This window comes from Triturus cristatus, chromosome 11, assembly GCF_964204655.1.
Source record: "Triturus cristatus chromosome 11, aTriCri1.1, whole genome shotgun sequence".
NCBI lineage: Eukaryota > Metazoa > Chordata > Amphibia > Caudata > Salamandridae > Triturus > Triturus cristatus.
Window position 1 is genome coordinate 1,181,390,970 of NC_140594.1, and position 19,258 is coordinate 1,181,410,227.

A 19,258-nucleotide genomic window follows, 5' to 3' on the forward strand; every position below is an offset into this window, starting at 1 on the left:
AGGATCTGTTGTAACTATTACAATGCTTTTCTTTTGCTTGTTTTTCTTAATAAACTCAATTTAAATAATAATAAATATATTAATAATATTCAATTAACTACTACATTATTATTTATGTTTGTTTTAATGGTGGACAATTTATATAAAGTGTTTATATTATGTATTACTATTTTGTTGTGTTTAAAAAAGGTAATCTGTTTATTTAAGTATTTTACAACACATTTCAAACTGGTATTTTGATGTTTATTGTTTGTTTTTGTAGGTAGAGAACACACATTTATTTAAATACTTTTTCTTTTTTGTATGCATTTATTATGTATTTTTATTTTTTTAACATTATATAAAATATGTTTTTATTAACATTATTACATTTTTCTGATATTAGATATTTACATGTTTTGAATATAATGATTAGGGTAGGAATGCTATTTTTAGTCCCTCAAAACTCCAGCATTTTGCCTACTGTTGCCTAGACTCGAGAGAGAATAGCAAATCTAAGTCCTCCAGAGTCCAACACTGTCCCTACTGTTGGTGAGACTATAGTGGTAACAGTAAATCTAACCCCTCCGGCGTCCAACACTTTCTCTCTTCTCTTAAACTGCAGTTTGAATAGTAAATGTATTCCCTCTGAAGTTCAACACTTATCCTAATTATTATTAGGATGGAGTGGGATTTGTAAATTAAGCCCTTGCAAACTACATACTTTGTTTTATGTTTGTTAAACAGTATGTATAGTCATTATTTTTTTGAACTGGCATTCGATATTGCAGTTTTTTTATTTTTTGTAATAATTTGCCGTTTTTGTCCATATTATTATTTTCACAACAAATGCTGATTGCATTAAAAATGTATGTCTTTACATTCATTATATTAATGTAATTATTTATTTTCTGGAATTATATGACTTTATGTTTCTATAAATGTTTTTACTGTTAATAGTATTGTACTTTTTTAAATTGTAAATATGCTGTTCTATCCATATATATATATATATACGCACATATATATATATATAAATATATGTGTGTGTGTGTGTGTGTGTATATATATATATATTCACTGAAAAAACCATGGGTTTCACACACGTTATAGTTAGGAATTAGCATTTAAAAAACCTTAGAAATTCAATGAAAAAACCAAAGGTTTCACACATGTTATAGTTAGCTGGACATTTCACTCGTAAAAAACCAATGAAATTTCCCCATTATAGTTAGTTCAGCTAACTATAACTCGCGCGCCCGCAATGCACTGCTGATGACGTCACATATTACATCACTCATGACATGGTCACTGACATCACTCATGACATCACTGATGACATCTCAAATGACATCACTGATGACATCACTGATGACATCATCCTTGTGATAGAGTGGCAGACCTCCTCTTCCCCTAATATAACATTTGATACACACATTCAAAAATAGAAACTAAAATTTTCAAAAAAATGGACATACCAATATCAGTAACAACAACCTATTCAGTAATTCTAAGAACCACATACACATCCACTCATTCACCAACAGTCCTATACAGTCACTCATACATGCACTCACTCTTCATATGTACTCATACACCTATACATCCTGTTACACAATGCCACTCATCCATAGAGTTACTCACACATAGTCACTCATGCTAATAAAGAAACAAACATACATTTATTAGCTTATACAGTTATACACACACCACCACACTTACTTCTACGGAAACTTACACATAGTTAGTCTAAAAAACAATCACTTATAGAAACACATACTTATTCATACAGGAACTCTTTCAATCTCTCACTGTCACATATACTCACTTATATACACCAATAGTCACATATACTAGTTTAATAGATATGTAGTTACTCATAAAGACACTATTGAGACAGTCATTCACTCACTAACACACCCATACACACACTCATCCACCCATACAGTCCTGCACACATGTTGTCTTCAACACATACAAAGAGTGAATCACTCATTCATGCACCAATGCACTACATAATACCCCCCACCGAACCATACAGACGATCAGACTGTTTCTTAAAAAAAGAACTATTTACCTATATAGATACCCATGAAGCTACTCACCAACCCATGCAGCCACTTATACACAAAGTGAGAGACTGATACAGATATTTTCATATTTAAACATTACTCAGTAAGCCATGTATTCACTATGATACACTTAATCAGTCAGTTACACAAAATTTTTTTTCAAAAAAAAGCATCCATTTAAACAATTATATACCCATTTATTCTTCCGTTGACCTTGAGATATCCATAAATATAAAACATATTTAATTTTCAGAAAAACACACATTCACTGGATGATGTCATCAGTGATGTCATCAGTGATGTCATTTGAGATGTCATCAGTGATGTCATGAGTGATGTCAGTGACCATGTCATGAGTGATGTAATATGTGACGTCATCAGCAGTGCATTGCGGGCGCGCGAGTTATAGTTAGCTGAACTAACTATAATGGGGAAATTTCATTGGTTTTTTACGAGTGAAATGTCCAGCTAACTATAACATGTGTGAAACCTTTGGTTTTTTCATTGAATTTCTAAGGTTTTTTAAATGCTAATTCCTAACTATAACGTGTGTGAAACCCATGGTTTTTCAGTGAATTTGCAAGGTTTTTTAAATGCTAATTCCTAACTATAACGTGTGTGAAACCCATGGTTTTTTCAGTGAATTTGCAAGGTTTTTTAAATGCTAATTTTTTTTTTTCATTTTTTTTTTACATATTTTTATTATAATTTTCTATCCTTTTTTAAAGACTATGGTTAAATTTTAAAAATTCTACAATATGTTTTTTTTAACCATTTTTATAAAATAAACAGGTAAGATTTATTAGTATAACATATTGTTTTTTTTTTCCTTTTTTTTTTTTCTTTTTTTTTAACGTGTGCGTACGGTAAGCGCACGTCTTGCTTTCATTACGTTAGATTTCTACGCTGTTTGCGTTCATTTACGCAATTTGCGTAGACGTACGTAACGCGCGTGCAGCGCGTAACGCGTACGCTGCACGCGCTTGTTACGCGGAAATGAAGGGGCGTGCCTGTTTTGCGCATGCGCGCGAGCGCGTGTCTTTTTTACGCGCATGCGTACTTTTACCGTAAGCGCACCATAAGCGTAACGTACGCGCACGGTGGGTCATGTGATCATGAAACACAACTTTTGATTGGTTGAAACTACTTTCAGTTCTAGAACTCTCCTACACCACACCCATTCCCCTCATTTCTGCTTGTGATCCCTTAGGAGAAGGAGCTGAGTTGTCTTTGTGATACGATGGCAGAACAGCAGAACTCTTCTGAGAGTGAGGCTAGCAACACTACCTTGAGGCAGAGAAGGAGGAAACAAAAGAGCTCTTTCATATGGGAGTATTTTTCTTTTCCAGAGGGCAAGAAAAAGGTAAATGCACCCTTAGTGACTTGTAAGCTTTGTGGCCGTGTACTTTCAAGAGGGAATCCCAACAAGAAGTATTCCTTCGGGAATCACACCATGTTGAGACACCTTCAAGATGTACACGGTAGGACATTTGCTCGACATACTGAAGGTAACCCTTCAGTAAGTCAACCAAGCACATCCACAGCAGCTCAGCCTGGTCCATCATCTGCAGTGCCGATTCCATCTTCGGCAGGTCAGCTGAGCCCTTCATCTGTGGGGGGAGCATCTCCTTTTTCTCGTCCTCTGGAAATCAACCATCGGTTTTCGAGGGTTTTAGTTCGGTGCGCCACTTGTCATGATCTAATTGCTCATAGGGAGACCAGTGTTGCCCTAGTGAACAATTTAATAGATCAGCACATTTGTCGTAGAGACTAATATTCCCACTCTTTCTTTCCTCTGTCCCTGCATGAACACAACGGCTCTTTTAAGAGCCAACCTTACCTTTTAACTTTTTTTTATATATTTTTTAAAACTTTTTTTATTTTTTTTTACCGTACGTGTACGGTACGCGTAATTTTTTTTTTTTTTTTTTTTAAAAACACTAAAAATCTATTATCACATTACAAGGTCCTTGAGAGACTACAATGAAAAACTGAAAATGTGATTGTGGAGAAGTGGAAAAAAGGGACCATGAAATTTTTGACTTACCATACCCACTCAAAAAATTATTTATTAATTTAAATTTAATTTAAATTGCTTTAAAAATGGTTCTAGTTTTCGAAAATGTTCTATCTCAATCTGAAAAAAAAGAAAAAAGTATTAATATTTAATAAAACATTTTATAATACAGTACACATATTTACATATTTTCCCCCAAACATTTTTGCCTTTTTTTTGCTGTTTTCAGAATATATTGCATTTCACTATAAATTGTGAAAGCAATTGCATTCATCATTTAACAGCGGGCAAAAAAAATATATAACAATCTCAAAGATTGTTTTAAAAAAGCCCACAATCTCTTTTTGCATAAACATAACATTATAGAAATGCATAATATTCTAAAAAAATATCATCTAATATCAATACTTATTTCTTTAAAATACCGTCTGACATTTTTGTTTCAGAAGTATAATCACAAAAATATATCTCAAATAACTCCACAATACATCTGGTTCCATTTCCTTTAGGCCAAATAGTAATTTTAAAATTCTTTTTTGATTAAATTTCCAATGGTAATCCAATAAAAATCTAAAGTTTAAATTGTACAGATCTCACCGATTGTCTGTAACATTTTGGTTTCCGAAAGATTAATTAATAATTAAATAAGTCCACAATAGAATTGTTTACCTTTCCTCATGGCCAAAAAGTAATTTTAAAAATCTTTTTTGAATAAATTTCCAATGGCAATCCAATAACATTCCAAAATTTTAAATTGTGCAGATGTTACCGATTTTGTCTAAATTTTTGGTTTTCCAAAGTTTCATAAAAAATTTAAAAAGTCCACATTACAATTGGTTACCTTTCCATTAGGCCAAATGATAATTTGTAAAATCATTTTTTAAGAAAATTCCAATGGTAATCCAATAAAATGGTAAAATTGTTTTGTACAGATGTTGCCAATTCTCTCTAAAATTTTGGTTTCAGGAAGATTAGATAGGAATTTGCTAAATCAAACGGCAAACGGTGCTTGAAAATCAATTGGGAATCATTACACAGTGTCCAGCCTTTTTCACATTTAAGATAAACTGTGTAATGTCCAGAAGTAACAGTAGGTCCTTCATGGAAAATTATTGCAATTGTTACAAAAGTTTTTCCTGAAATTGATAATTGCTGTCCTGTAAACTTCTTTATTAAAATATCTAATTTTGAACCATCAGCTTTACATCGTTGCATCATTAAAATTACATATTGTCCGTATTCCTTTAAAATTAACGTTGAAAACATTTCAGATTTACACTCACTGCATTCCATGCTATGATTAGCATCTTTAACTAATTTAGCAAAAGTGACTGTTTTACTTTCTGGCAATGTTAAATAAATAAACCTTTCAGAATCAACATTAGAGCCACATATATTGTAACAGTTTTCACAACTATGTTCCCATTTATAAGAGAGACCAAACAAATTTTCAATGGGAACCCCTTCTTCTTCCAGTACCTGAAGAAAAAACATCAAGAATTCCTGTGCGTCTTGCTGTACATTTTGAGAAAACTGTGTTCCTCCTGAATATACATCTAAAAGTTTTCTAATTTCAGTAGCACTTTCTATTTGAGTTTTATCATTACTCAGCTTTTGAAAAAGGAGACTCAACTCAGAACAGAATCTTTTTCCCTGATTTACTATTATCTGCTCTTGCACACTTTCCAGATAAAAAGCAACATTCAGCACTACATTAGCGTAGCAGTTGACACCAGAGCTATTTTCAAAATGACATCCTACAACCTGTTCTTCATTTTCCTTTTTCTTTTTGCTTGCAATTACATCACTCCTCTTTTTTTTCCTCCTCTCTACATCTTCATTACAGATATTCTCATTTCTCCTTTTACGAGAAACTACACGTTTCTCCAACACAGGATACTGACCTAAATGAGGAGCATAGCTTCTTCTTAATCTATTATACTCCTTTACACAATTTGTATCAGCACTAACTTTTGAGTCATCAAAGTCTATCATGAATAAACCAGATAATGTTTTCACTCGTGACAAAGCTACATAAGCCATACCTTCTTTGAACACAGTTGAACCAATGTTCACAAAAGCACAATCTACAGTCAATCCTTGAGACTTGTGAATAGTTACAGCATATGCTAGAGAAAACGGAAACTGCTTCCTACGTACATATAAGTCTTTCACAAGCATGAAACGAACTGAACAACGACAAATATCTTTAACTTCTTCTATCTGATCAAATTTTATTTTTAAACATTCAATTCCATCTTTTTTCTGATAATTAATAAAACCCACAACTCTTCCCATAGCTCCATTAACTAAACCCTTTTCAACATCCAAATTTCTCCTTAAAAATACTCTACAGTTCATGCAAACATATAGATTTTTTTCTAATCCAGCTGTTTTGGAAATGTTCTTCTCTAGTGAATCCAATTTATTTTTCAGTGTGCCTGTTAATGTGATAGTAATTCTTCCATCTTCAATTTTGTCCACTGCTTCCAATTTCCTGATATCTTCCTTTTCCAATTTTAAAAGCTCCTCATTGAATATTGAGCATTCACGTAGAGTTGGCATTAAGCAGATGACACTTTTCTTTTCTGCAATGTTCTTGTATATCTTCTCTGCAACTATTTCTTCTTTTGGAAATAAACTATGTAGCAGCCGACTCTGTAATGCTTTTTTGCCAACTTCTGTGAGTAGTCCAATCCTGATATCTTTCAGAATACTTCCATATTCTTCATCGTTTGCTTGCCTCATATTAGTAGTAAGTTCCTTGTACTCAAAGAAGGACCAAATATTTGCATTACCAATGCTTCCCAATGACTTCTTTGTGTCTTCATGTGTCACAGTATTAAACACTGGTTGTCCTTTAACTGGAGTAAGCTGTAGAAGATCCCCAAATACTATGACATGTTTTCCACCAAATAACACGTCATAGTCTGTCCTTAGAATTTGCTGCATTCTTAAATGCACAAAGGCAAGCATTAAGTTTGATACCATGCTCACCTCATCAATAATGAGAACTTGCATCTTCTTCAATACTCTTGAAACTTCCAAGCATGCTTCTCCAGTTAGCTTGTTGTATTGTATTTTGTTCTCATGCTCCACTGGTAACATTAGCAAACGATGTAAGGTGATTCCTTTTATGTTATATGCTGCTAACCCAGTTGGAGCAGTAACCACACAAGACAAAGTAGAATCCGTTTTTTGCTGTAGGTAGCTTCTGATGACTTTTATTAGGAAACTTTTTCCAGTTCCAGCTTGTCCGCTTACATACATCCTGATTGGATGAAATGATGTGCATGAGCACTCTTTTTTTTCATGTAGAAATCCGTGATCAATTTTGTTTCTGATCTCTTCATAAATTTGTTGCTGCTCTTCGTTCAGTTGTCTTTCCAAATTTTGTAAGTCTATAAATTCTTCTTGAGCTTAATTCATAGCCGTTTCCACTTCATTCGTGGCTATTGATGCTTCATTTACAACGATTGGTTGTCCTAGGGGATCTTGACTGAGTGTTCCTGAACTTTGGCTGTCCTGAGAACTGTCTCTAGCTACTTCTGCTGCAATTGTAGTTTCCTGTTCAATTTCTTCATTTAACATTTGCAGATAAGTTGTGAATGTATTGCATTGTATGCTGTCTTTGCAAGCATTAAATGAATCTTCATAGCTTTGAAATTCTCCCAGTAGTTCATCCTCTGTACGCCATGGTTTAAACAGCTGTAAAAGAGCCAAGTAGTAAAATTCCTTTTTGTCAGTAGTGTCGCAACTCAGCTTCCGGTGATTTATCAAACTTCCTTTTGTTTGCTTCACCAAACATCCTTCCTCACCAATGACTTTATATTTTCCATTTTTGATGTCTTCTGCGGCTTTCCGTGAATAAATGTAGTTCTGCAGCACTTCATAGAGACACATGTTCTCCAGATGTTGACTTCTCTTGGGATAATATGTGTCCAACATGTTTGATTTCAAAATATCTGTACTTTCTGGGTCATTCTCGGCCAAATATTAAATTTCTCCAACAGATTTCAGTACCCAATTTCTCATTGCTGCAAGGCCTAAACTTGCCCAAATTATTCTTCTTGATTTCGAGTAGAGACTTGCAGAAGATAACCTATCTGAACATTCGTAGGATCCAATTTCTCGATGCGATAACATCTTTAAACTGAAACTGTACAGCTTCTTACTGACAGTCTTCTCGTGAGGAATCTCTTCCCACATTTCCTTCAATTCCGTTTTCTCAGATTTAGTAATGTAAGACGTTACATATCGAGCAACAGCAATGGAATTGTCAGCTACATACTGTATATCCATGTTAGCATTCCACATGGATAAAATGACTGGGTTGTAGTCATTTATATTTTTTGATTCTTCTTTTCTTTTTAGGTTGTAGGTATTCTTAGGTGATTTTCTTGTGATAGTATGTCTCACAGATGACATAAAACTGTTTACTCTTCCATTTGAAAGAACAGGTCTAGGAAATCCAAATCGACATTTAGTGTAGTATTTATCTTTGCTCTTGCATTTCCGTCGACAGTATTTTCCACACCGATGACTTTGGAAACGTAAAACTTGCTCCTTTAACTTTTTCTCTTCTGTGCTTTTTGGTATAGCACATGTTGCATATTCTTCAATGTAAGATAACACTGCTTCATCAGTATCTGTTCCAAACTTTGGGGCATCCTTGATCCACAACAGCATATGAATATGAGGAGCACCTCTTGCCTGGTACTCTTTTCTCCAAAAGAAATCCACTACTTCTCCTAGAGGTGGATTTTTTTTATTGCAGATGAAGGACATCATAGCCTCAAATCTATGATTGAAATATCTGCAAACATTAACCGGATCCAATGAGCACAGTTCTCCTGCTGTCTTGTATTCGATGTTTTTAATGTTTGAATTTGCCTCTCGTAGAAAATCCAGTAAATCATCCCAAGCGTACTCAGCACAGCTTAGGGTAAGGAACCATGTTGGTGTTCCTAAATTTCGTAACATGCATTTTAATTCACCATGGCGTCGGTACCAATATTCATTTGTCCCACGCTGACAAGCCATCAGATTGATCAGTTGTGTTTCCAAATGATCATCTCGGTGCTGCACTTTCTCCATAAAATCCTTAGCAGACACATTTTGTAAATGTACTCCACTTTTTAAAATGTGATTTACTGCATAAGATAGTGCAGACAAGTCGCTTTCAAATAAAAGATGGAACAAATAAGGAATACTTTGTCGAAATCTGGGATCTTCTGCATATAGTCTTGTAGTCTGATACTCAGAAGCTGGAATCTGTTCTGGACGTTCATCGTATCGTCCTCCTTTTCCTGTAGGAAACAGCTGGGGAAAACATCGATCTTCCAAGCTCTCCTCCCATACACTCACGGGAGTTCCTTTTGCTTTCTTCATCTGAAACAGATCAATATTGTCTCCCATAACTTCTTTTGAATGAAGAGGATGTATGCTAAAATGTTCATAAATTTCTTCTTCCTTTGACTTGTCCACTTTTTCAATTTGTCCAGTTGGTGTTTCTGTGTCTTCTTGTAAATCTTCTTCTTCTTCTTCTATATTAATTGTTTCATACCATTTGTTATTCCTTTTCAAATACAAATTTGCTCTTTGTACTTTCCGTACATCTACCAGCTCCTGCCAAATCTTCTTATTCTTTGTAGGTACACCATTAACCAGAATAACTAATGGTTCAGTTTCCAAAGTATCCGCATCAATAGTTTCCATATTTTTTTTCAAATCCAAGGGCAAATACACCACTCTACCTTTTAAACCTCTCAGTAAATCTGAAAGAGGTAATTTACCAGTTTTGGGCTCCATACGTACTATGGTCTGGAACGGATGAACACATTGAATAAGTATAGACTCATATGTATTTAATTCACAAAGTTCAGCAGGAATAGCATCCAATTCTAAATTATTATGTACAGCTCTGGTCGGCATTCTATTTTCCTCTAACTTGTTGTAACAGTATTTACAAATACGCTGATCTTCACCCAATTCAAAACAATTTTCTAGAAATATATATGTGGCAAAATCCTTCCACTTATAATTATCTTCATTTTCACTCTTTCTGTAGAGATCAACATTCCTAGTTTGTTTTCTATAATGAGTTCTGCGGCAACAAATACAAGTAATATTTGGTCTTTCATTAGTGATTATTGCAAATTTTGTTATGTGATCATTAAATGTCTTACTTACAGAGGGTTCTACATTCTCTTCCACTTCTTCCTCATTTACTGTGTCCTTTTCTGCACTGTTTTGTTCAGGACCAAAGTAACAAAACTGAATTTCATCAACAACCTTCTCTACATCTGATACCGATCCACGAAACAGAGCCCTATTCAATTCATCTAACTTTATTGCTGGACTTTTAGCAAAATACAACCGTCTCACAAACTTTCTCATTTCAGTATGATGAACGGCCAGCATCCTAAAATGATGGAAAACACTATTACACACTTTTCTAGATAGACAAGCCAGAGAATGACCCTGCAAACCAGTATTCTCTCTCACTCTGCATGGATCTAGACTTTGAAGCACCTTAATCTTCTGTTTTACACTTTTTTTACTATATTCTCTTAGAAACTCACGAAATTTATCAATAGATTCCTGACGCACAGTGCAAATACTACTACAATTCCAAGTGTACACTGGGGCTTTAGGACGTCTCCCCATAGCCTCATCCGCCATCACTTGTACCTCATCTCTTGGAACCATTATCTCCTTCTCCATTATGCAACCATTTTTCACTTCATAAGCACGACCTCTGGTGTCAACTGCATGCAGCAAACTATTACTTTGAAAATAGCTCTCTTCATTAATAAAAGGTTCACTACTTGAACTATGCATCCATTTTCCTAAAAACACTTTACAAAAGTTTGTTCTGTTCACTACTCTTTTCCTTTTGCTTTGTGATTTCAGTACAATAACCATTTTATCTAATGTACGCATCCTATTCAAAATTAAAATGAATAGTTTCCTTTTTAATTCTAATGCCTTTGCTGCAATGGCTTCAATTTCTTTTTTTCTCTTGTAATATTTTGCCTTTTGCTTATATTTCTTCACATCCTTTATCAAATTGGACATAACTCTTCTCTGAAACATTTTTCTGCGTATCTCTTTAAACGCAGTTTTTCTGTTTAAGTTAATCTTTATTGTTGCAGAAGGTATATTTGCATTAACTAAATTCTCAAGTTTTTCCTGTTTTTTTCTATTGAAAACATTATTTCCAGTACAGACATTTTGTACATTTTTCCTTTTTTTGAATATGTTCTTTAAAAAATCTTTTGTCTGCTTACCAGAAGATTTTTTCTTTTTCCCAACATGAGCATCTCCAACTAACTTAGGATCTCCAGTTGTCTTCAAATATAGGTTTTTTTTGTGGTCTTTCTTTATTCTGGATTTTGTAGGCATCTTAAATTTTGTTCACTGCTCTTCAGCAATACCTGAAAAAAACTAAAAAAAAATTCCTTTATTTTATTTAAATATATTACTACATTTTTTATGATCTTTTGAAATCTTAAAATACTATAAACCCCTTTCCTATAAATGAAAATCACAATAACACCTTCACAAATTAAATATCTAAAAACAATTCCTGTGTGCACACAGAGTCATGCTTTGAAATTAGGCAGAAAACGAAATTTCTTTGCCAATTGCAAAGCATACTTACTACTCTTTTTTTTGGCAAGTGATAAACACTTTTACAGACTGACACATTATGAATCCACTTTTCAGATTCTTAAAAAAGCACATGTCCAAACTGCTTTTTCAGACCAGCACCATGTGTAACCTGGGTGACTGACTACACTCCAGCAAGGGCAACCAGCCTTATTGATGCTGAATGTATTTGCATTACTGACTGAAACCTCAAACCCCACTCGGTTGTGAATACTGTGCATGATTCCACAGGATATGCAGCTGGCTGTGTGCTAAGAGTCTGCTTCTGCACAAAAAAATGGCTCCCCATTTCCATCTAATGCAAATGTAAAATCTCCAGAGCAATACGCAATAAATCTCTGCCTGTAATTCCTCTTTGCACACAGAGTCATGTTTTCACATTAGTCAGAAAACGAAATTTCTTTGCCATTTTGAAAGCACACTTACTACTCTTTTTTTTGGCAAGTGATAAACACTTTTACAGACTGACACATTTTGAATCCACTTTTCAGATTCTTAAAAAAGCACATGTCCAAACTGCTTTTTCAGACCAGCACCATGTGTAACCTGGGTGACTGACTACACTCCAGCAAGGGCAACCAGCCTTATTGATGCTGAATGTATTTGCATTACTGACTGAAACCTCAAACCCCCCTCGGTTGTGAATACTGTGCATGATTCCACAGGATAAGCAGCTGGGTGTGTGCTAAGAGTATGCTTCTGCACAAAAAAATGGCTCCCCCTTTCCATCTAATGCAAATGTGAAATCACCAGAGCAATACGCAATAAATCTCTGCCTGTAATTCCTCTTTGCACACAGAGTCATGTTTTCACATTAGTCACAAAACGAAATTTCTTTGCCAATTTGAAAGCACACTTACTACTCTTTTTCTTGGCAAGTGATAAACACTTTTACAGACTGACACATTTTGAATCCACTTTTCAGATTCTTAAAAAAGCACATGTCCAAACTGCTTTTTCAGACCAGCACCATGTGTAACCTGGGTGACTGACTACACTCCAGCAAGGGCAACCAGCCTTTTTGATGCTGAATGTATTTGCATTATTGACTGAAACCTCAAACCCCACTCGGTTGTGAATACTGTGCATGATTCCACAGGATAAGCAGCTGGGTGTGTGCTAAGAGTATGCTTCTGCACAAAAAAATGGCTCCCCCTTTCCATCTAATGCAAATGTGAAATCTCCAGAGCAATACGCAATAAAGCTCTGCCTGCAATTCCTCTTTGCACACAGAGTCATGTTTTCACATTAGTCACAAAACGAAATTTCTTTGCCAATTTGAAAGCACACTCACTACTCTTTTTTTTGGCAAGTGATAAACACTTTTACAGACTGACACATTTTGAATCCACTTTTCAGATTCTTAAAAAAGCACATGTCCAAACTGCTTTTTCAGACCAGCACCATGTGTAACCTGGGTGACTGACTACACTCCAGCAAGGGCAACCAGCCTTAGTGATGCTGAATGTATTTGCATTACTGACTGCAACCTCAAACCCCACTCGGTTGTGAATACTGTGCATGATTCCACAGGATAAGCAGCTGGGTGTGTGCTAAGAGTCTGCTTCTGCACAAAAAAATGGCTCCCCCTTTCCATCTAATGCAAATGTGAAATCACCAGAGCAATACGCAATAAATCTCTGCCTGTAATTCCTCTTTGCACACAGAGTCATGTTTTCACATTAGTCACAAAACGAAATTTCTTTGCCAATTTGAAAGCACACTTACTACTCTTTTTTTTGGCAAGTGATAAACACTTTTACAGACTGACACATTTTGAATCCACTTTTCAGATTCTTAAAAAAGCACATGTCCAAACTGCTTTTTCAGACCAGCACCATGTGTAACCTGGGTGACTGACTACACTCCAGCAAGGGCAACCAGCCTTATTGATGCTGAATGTATTTGCATTACTGACTGAAACCTCAAACCCCACTCGGTTGTGAATACTGTGCATGATTCCACAGGATAAACAGCTGGGTATGTGCTAAGAGTCTGCTTCTGCACAAAAAAATGGCTCCCCCTTTCCATCTAATGCAAATGTGAAATCTCCAGAGCAATACGCAATAAATCTCTGCCTGTAATTCCTATTTGCACACAGAGTCATGTTTTCACATTAGTCACAAAACAAAATTTCTTTGCCAATTTGAAAGCACACTTACTACTCTTTTTTTTGGCAAGTGATAAACACTTTTACAGACTGACACATTTTGAATCCACTTTTCAGATTCTTAAAAAAGCACATGTCCAAACTGCTTTTTCAGACCAGCACCATGTGTAACCTGGGTGACTGACTACACTCCAGCAAGGGCAACCAGCCTTAGTGATGCTGAATGTATTTGCATTACTGACTGCAACCTCAAACCCCACTCGGTTGTGAATACTGTGCATGATTCCACAGGATAAGCAGCTGGGTGTGTGCTCAGAGTCTGCTTCTGCACAAAAAATGGCTCCCCCTTTCCATCTAATGCAAATGTGAAATCACCAGAGCAATACGCAATAAATCTCTGCCTGTAATTCCTCTTTGCACACAGAGTCATGTTTTCACATTAGTCTCAAAACGAAATTTCTTTGCCAATTTGAAAGCACACTTACTACTCTTTTTTTTGGCAAGTGATAAACACTTTTACAGACTGACACATTTTGAATCCACTTTTCAGATTCTGAAAACAGCACATGTCCAAACTGCTTTTTCAAACCAGCACCATGTGTAACCTGGGTGACTGACTACGCTCCAGCAAGGGCAACCAGCCTTACTGATGCTGTATGTATTTGCATTACTGAGTGCAACCTCAAACCCTTAAAGTATTCCTTATTTTTACCAGTACACCTTAATTTATCGTGAAAACATAGTCCATATTATTTTACATGTTCCTCACATTTAAATTTCTCCCAAAACAGAAAATAATAAACACAACTTCAACAAAAGGAATTCCAATTCTATTATTCATTTCTTAATTTACCATATACATCCCCTCTCAAACTCTAAACTCACCTTTTAAATTAGTTAGTTGTGAAAAAAATGTGACACTCAAACAGCAGATTATCAGAGCCAGGATCTCTGTTCTGTTCACCTCTCTCCTCTCAGCAGAACCAGATAATGGCAAACTTTCCCTCTCTTTTTCCACACTTATACATGTTAATTTCAAATCTCAGTGCTTCCCCCTTTTTTTCAAATGTAATCACACATTTCTATTGGTTGAAAACCAACCCTTTTCCAAAAGTACCCTTCCCCCAACTTCACTTCTGCCTAGTACCCTTCCCCCAACTTGACTTCTGCCTGCTACCATAGCAACAGCTCATGGAACACTGCTGTGTGGAGTTAGGTCAGTAGTTCGCCACACAATGTTTCAATTCCAAAGAGCAGGAGTGCTTGACTTTTCAAACCTAACAGCAAATCCATAGTACTGTTCTTTAGTAACACATTTTTCTGTACCAATACAAAACATGCTTCTATAAATTTACACATACAGCCTAGTTTTTATTCTAGAATGGTATGAAACAGCCAATCAGTTCTTTTTTTTATAAAAAAAATATGTATGCCTCCATTTCCAAACTGTCTTTCATTTCTTTTTACCATTCTACTGAATTACACCTCCTGAGTGCATCCAGTTCTCCTTTGAAGATGTTCACAGTGTGGATTGTAGGGCACAGCTATGTCTTCTGGAGTGAAAAGTATGCAGGGAAAACAGATATGGTGAGAGACCTTGCTTTGCCAAATGTAGACATTAAATGGATTGGTCAGAGAGGGTTAAAGTGGCACCAATTGATGCCATTGGTGAAATCCTTCATGCAAATCCAACACCCTGACCTCATAATAGTGCACTGTGGTGGCAATGACCTAGGCACTTTGACTGGGGTAGGTCTGGAAATGCTTATGAAGGACACCTTTGCACAACTGTTTTCACTTTTCCCTAAAACTGCCTTTGTGTTTTCTAACATATGCCAAAGGCAAAAATGGAACTGGTCCAATCATTTTTGTCCGCAGATTGACAAAGCAAGAAAGCACGTCAACAAATCTGTTTCTACTTTCCTCCGTGACTATGGTATGGGTTCCATTTACCACAACAACTTGCGTTACGACATGCAAGACATTTATAGAGGAGATGGTGTACACTTCACTGTTGAAGGGAACAGAGTCTTCCTCTTGAACCTTAGACTCTGCATCGGTACTTACTTGTAGGTACCAATAAAAAATCACTTCATAAACACAACGGCTCTTTTTAGAGCCCCCTAATATCTAAACACTTAAATCTGCATTTCATTTCTTTTTTTTCTTTTTTTTACCGTACGCGTACGGTGAGCTTACCGTACGCGTACCCCGTGATTTTTTTAAAAATCAATAAATGTTTTCTTTGTACTTTTCTGTCCTTCTTTGACCCCCTTACAAATGTTAGGGGGTCTGTAACTCTCTTCCTTGCCCCCTTTTCAAGATATCACCCTTTTTTACCGGAGTGAAATACACAAAATGGCGGCCGCCGCTTCCTGGTTTCGACCGATTCGAATGTTTACTAAGATCTAAGAGCCAATCAGAATCGCACTCGCGCACGTCACCGTACGCGTACGGTAAGCGCACCGTAAGCGCACCGTAAGCTGGCTCAGATATATATATTTATTTAAAGGCTATTTTCTCAGAATCTACTGAACAGATTTACACCAAACCTACAAAAGGCACTTCCTTGACCTGAGGACTACCTCTCTGCCAAATTTCATTAAATTCTGTTCAGCCATTCGGGCTGTAGCTGTGTCTAAAGGTCCTATGGAAAAATGCATGGGAAAAACGTGTTTTGGGACCCCCGTTTTATCTCAGCCCCCGCTTGACGAATCCCCCCGAGACTTTCAGGGTAGGAGCGGAGCGTAGCGCCCCACCTATTTTGAAAACTTCGCGAGGATTCGTCGACTGGCGCCAAAGTTATTCAAAATAGAATGTTGCGGATTTCCTATGGAAACGTGGTCCTAACTATAACTACCTACTGGCGACCGCCAGTAGGTAATATATATATATATATATGATCATGTGATCAAGGCTCCACGGAGCTGAAACGTTATGACGGCAGCCTCACGATTTAATTAAATCAAGCACTTATCACAGGTCCGTGTCAGCGAGTGTTTATTGGAACTCTGGATGTCGACTACGTCTTCCATGCACCAGCTATTGTCGGATATATATATATATATATATATATAAATACCAACAAATGCCACTTTGGACCCTCAAACACTTTTCAGACCGGGTGCATCCACAACGTGCAAGTGGCTGCACATAGTTTATTTCTCATCAACAACACCCCCAAGTAAGGAACATTTCAGAGCACTCACGGTTTCAAATCCTTGTTTATTAGACAGACGCTTTTTGGCGGAGATTTCGCCTTTCTCAATGTCGGAAACCACAGAGCATCTCACATTGTAGATTTTTTATATGATAGTTTATCTTACAACCCCGTTCAACCTGCAGTCAGAGATTTGAATAATGCTGCATTCACAGACGCCGTCAATGTCTGAGGTTACTGAAATGGGTTCCACTGGTTTTGCTGCCGGCATTTATTCCTAGCAATATTTTTATATCAGGCCTGCTAAAACCAGGAATAAACAACACAAGCTGGCCTTCTTCTCCTTTGAAAAATAAACTTAAAACATCACATACAAGACATAACCTCTTGAAAAGCATTTTAAAATTATATAAAGTAATCCTAAACATTTTATGGAAAAGCAACAGAATTGGCACGTTAAAATATGAGGGCAGGTGACTCTAGTATTCTCCTAATTAATGTCTTTAACTTTATTGATCATTAACCAACCTATCTATATTGCTATGTCTGATAATATTATAATCATATACTTCTCTTTAGCCGAGTTAAACTTTAACTTTTCTTTGAAAAAAGTTTTTTTTATATATTTATTCGTTGTCAAATCTGCAAGTTGCTGTTTAATACGTTTCTTTTATGAGCACCTGTGTGCTTTAAAACATTGATATAAACTAAAAAGATTAAGCTACAGGAAGTTATCAAAATGCGCATTCAAATACCCACTCTTGACTTTTCCGGCAGCAATGCACCGTATTTATGCAATATGGTGCATTCCTGTCCATTTTTCCATGTGTCAGCCGTTTCGGTAGCCTAGCGCCAACGTAGGCACCCTTGCCCCATATAGCAAGGGTGCCGCCGATGCATGCAGGGTTGTTTTTGAACAAGAAAGGACACTTTTCTGCACAAAACAATCCCAAGAGGCATTTTGCTCTTTCTAGGTGTGCTGCATGGAAAGAGGAAAAACTAGGGGAAACAAAGATATTTCTTCTCGTTATACCTCACCTCGGGTGGCGTACAGAGTTGGTGCTTCCCCAGGTTTACACCACTTTGTAAATCTAGGGCAATCAAATTCTATGGTTGTTGTGTGGGAAAATCCACTGCAACGCCCATCGAATGCCTCCCGGGCACAGAGTAAGGCAACGCAAGGTGGTTTTGCATGGCTTCATAAATCGAAATGAGAGCCCGCTACATGGTGCAAAAGTGACCCAGGGCTCTCACAAATAAACCCCATATTCTCTTGGACATTGTCAGGTCTGCAAAAAGTGGAAAGCATGAGCAATACTCTAGTTATATTTCACAGCTCAGCATTTCATCCAAGATGAAATTCCTTTGCCCCCTGTGTCTCACCTGCCAAAGGCCTGCTGTTCGTAGTGCCCCCAGTCACGTCCCACGGAATCGCAGTTCTCCCACAGGAGGGACCAGCTGTCCTCCAGCTTCTCTCGAAACATCAAGGCCTTGAAGTAGTAGTCCCAGATTTCCTCATCTTTGCCCATGTTCACCTCGATGGAAGCCTGGAAGGGACACTTCTGTCAGAAAAGCGCTGTGTGTGTCGGTGGAAATGTTGGGTGAGGAGAAGCCGAGATATCGGGCGTGGCCAAGGGTAGAAAAACTCTCGCCAATGAGGACTGAGAAACGAAACTGAGAAAGAAATTCACTGAACAAACAAAACTCTTTCAACACACAGCCAGTTGTGAAATTGACTTTGTTTTCAATCTTTATCATGATTAAGGAGGAGAGACATGCTTTCATCCACCACAGAAGAGATCTGCAAGGAACTAGTTGCATTAACGGTAGGGCTGACTCGCCTTTTCATTCTTCCCAGGCCGAAAGGTGGCATTCTGCAACATCAACCAGTGTGTGCCAAGATTCTGGGATTAGACTGTTGCCAAGGCCATTGGAATTCTGCAACTATGCGGGTATGATGTTTTCCACATAATTAAGGATTTACTTGCTGAACTGCCCATCTGCTACATAATTGTCAGATTTTCAAAAAAATTGTTTCTAGCTCAAATGGATCAAAGGGGGTCATTACGACGGCGGACGGACTTCTGTCCGTCTGCCATCGCCCCGGTGATGGGGACCGCCTGCCTTTAAGGCGGTAGACCCACATATGATATTACAAAGGGGCCGCCTGGCTGGCTGTAGCACCCGTCGCAATGCTAAAAAGGCAGGTTTTTCTTTTCCCTGCACTACGTGGCAGGCACCATGGT

The 19,258-nt window shown here is 36.9% G+C and overlaps 1 protein-coding gene across 1 annotated transcript in view; it reads right to left on the bottom strand.

Annotated features, from left to right (window-relative positions):
• LOC146788679 (receptor-transporting protein 3-like) overlaps positions 1–18,668 on the bottom strand; it is a 36,105-nt gene extending 17,437 nt beyond the window's left edge. The window contains exon 1 of the mRNA XM_085635909.1: positions 18,396–18,668. Coding sequence (XP_085492035.1) covers positions 18,396–18,541 — 146 coding nt within the window. The 5' untranslated portion in view covers positions 18,542–18,668. The remainder of the gene's footprint in view (positions 1–18,395) is intronic.
• Between the last annotated feature and the right edge of the window lie 590 nt (positions 18,669–19,258).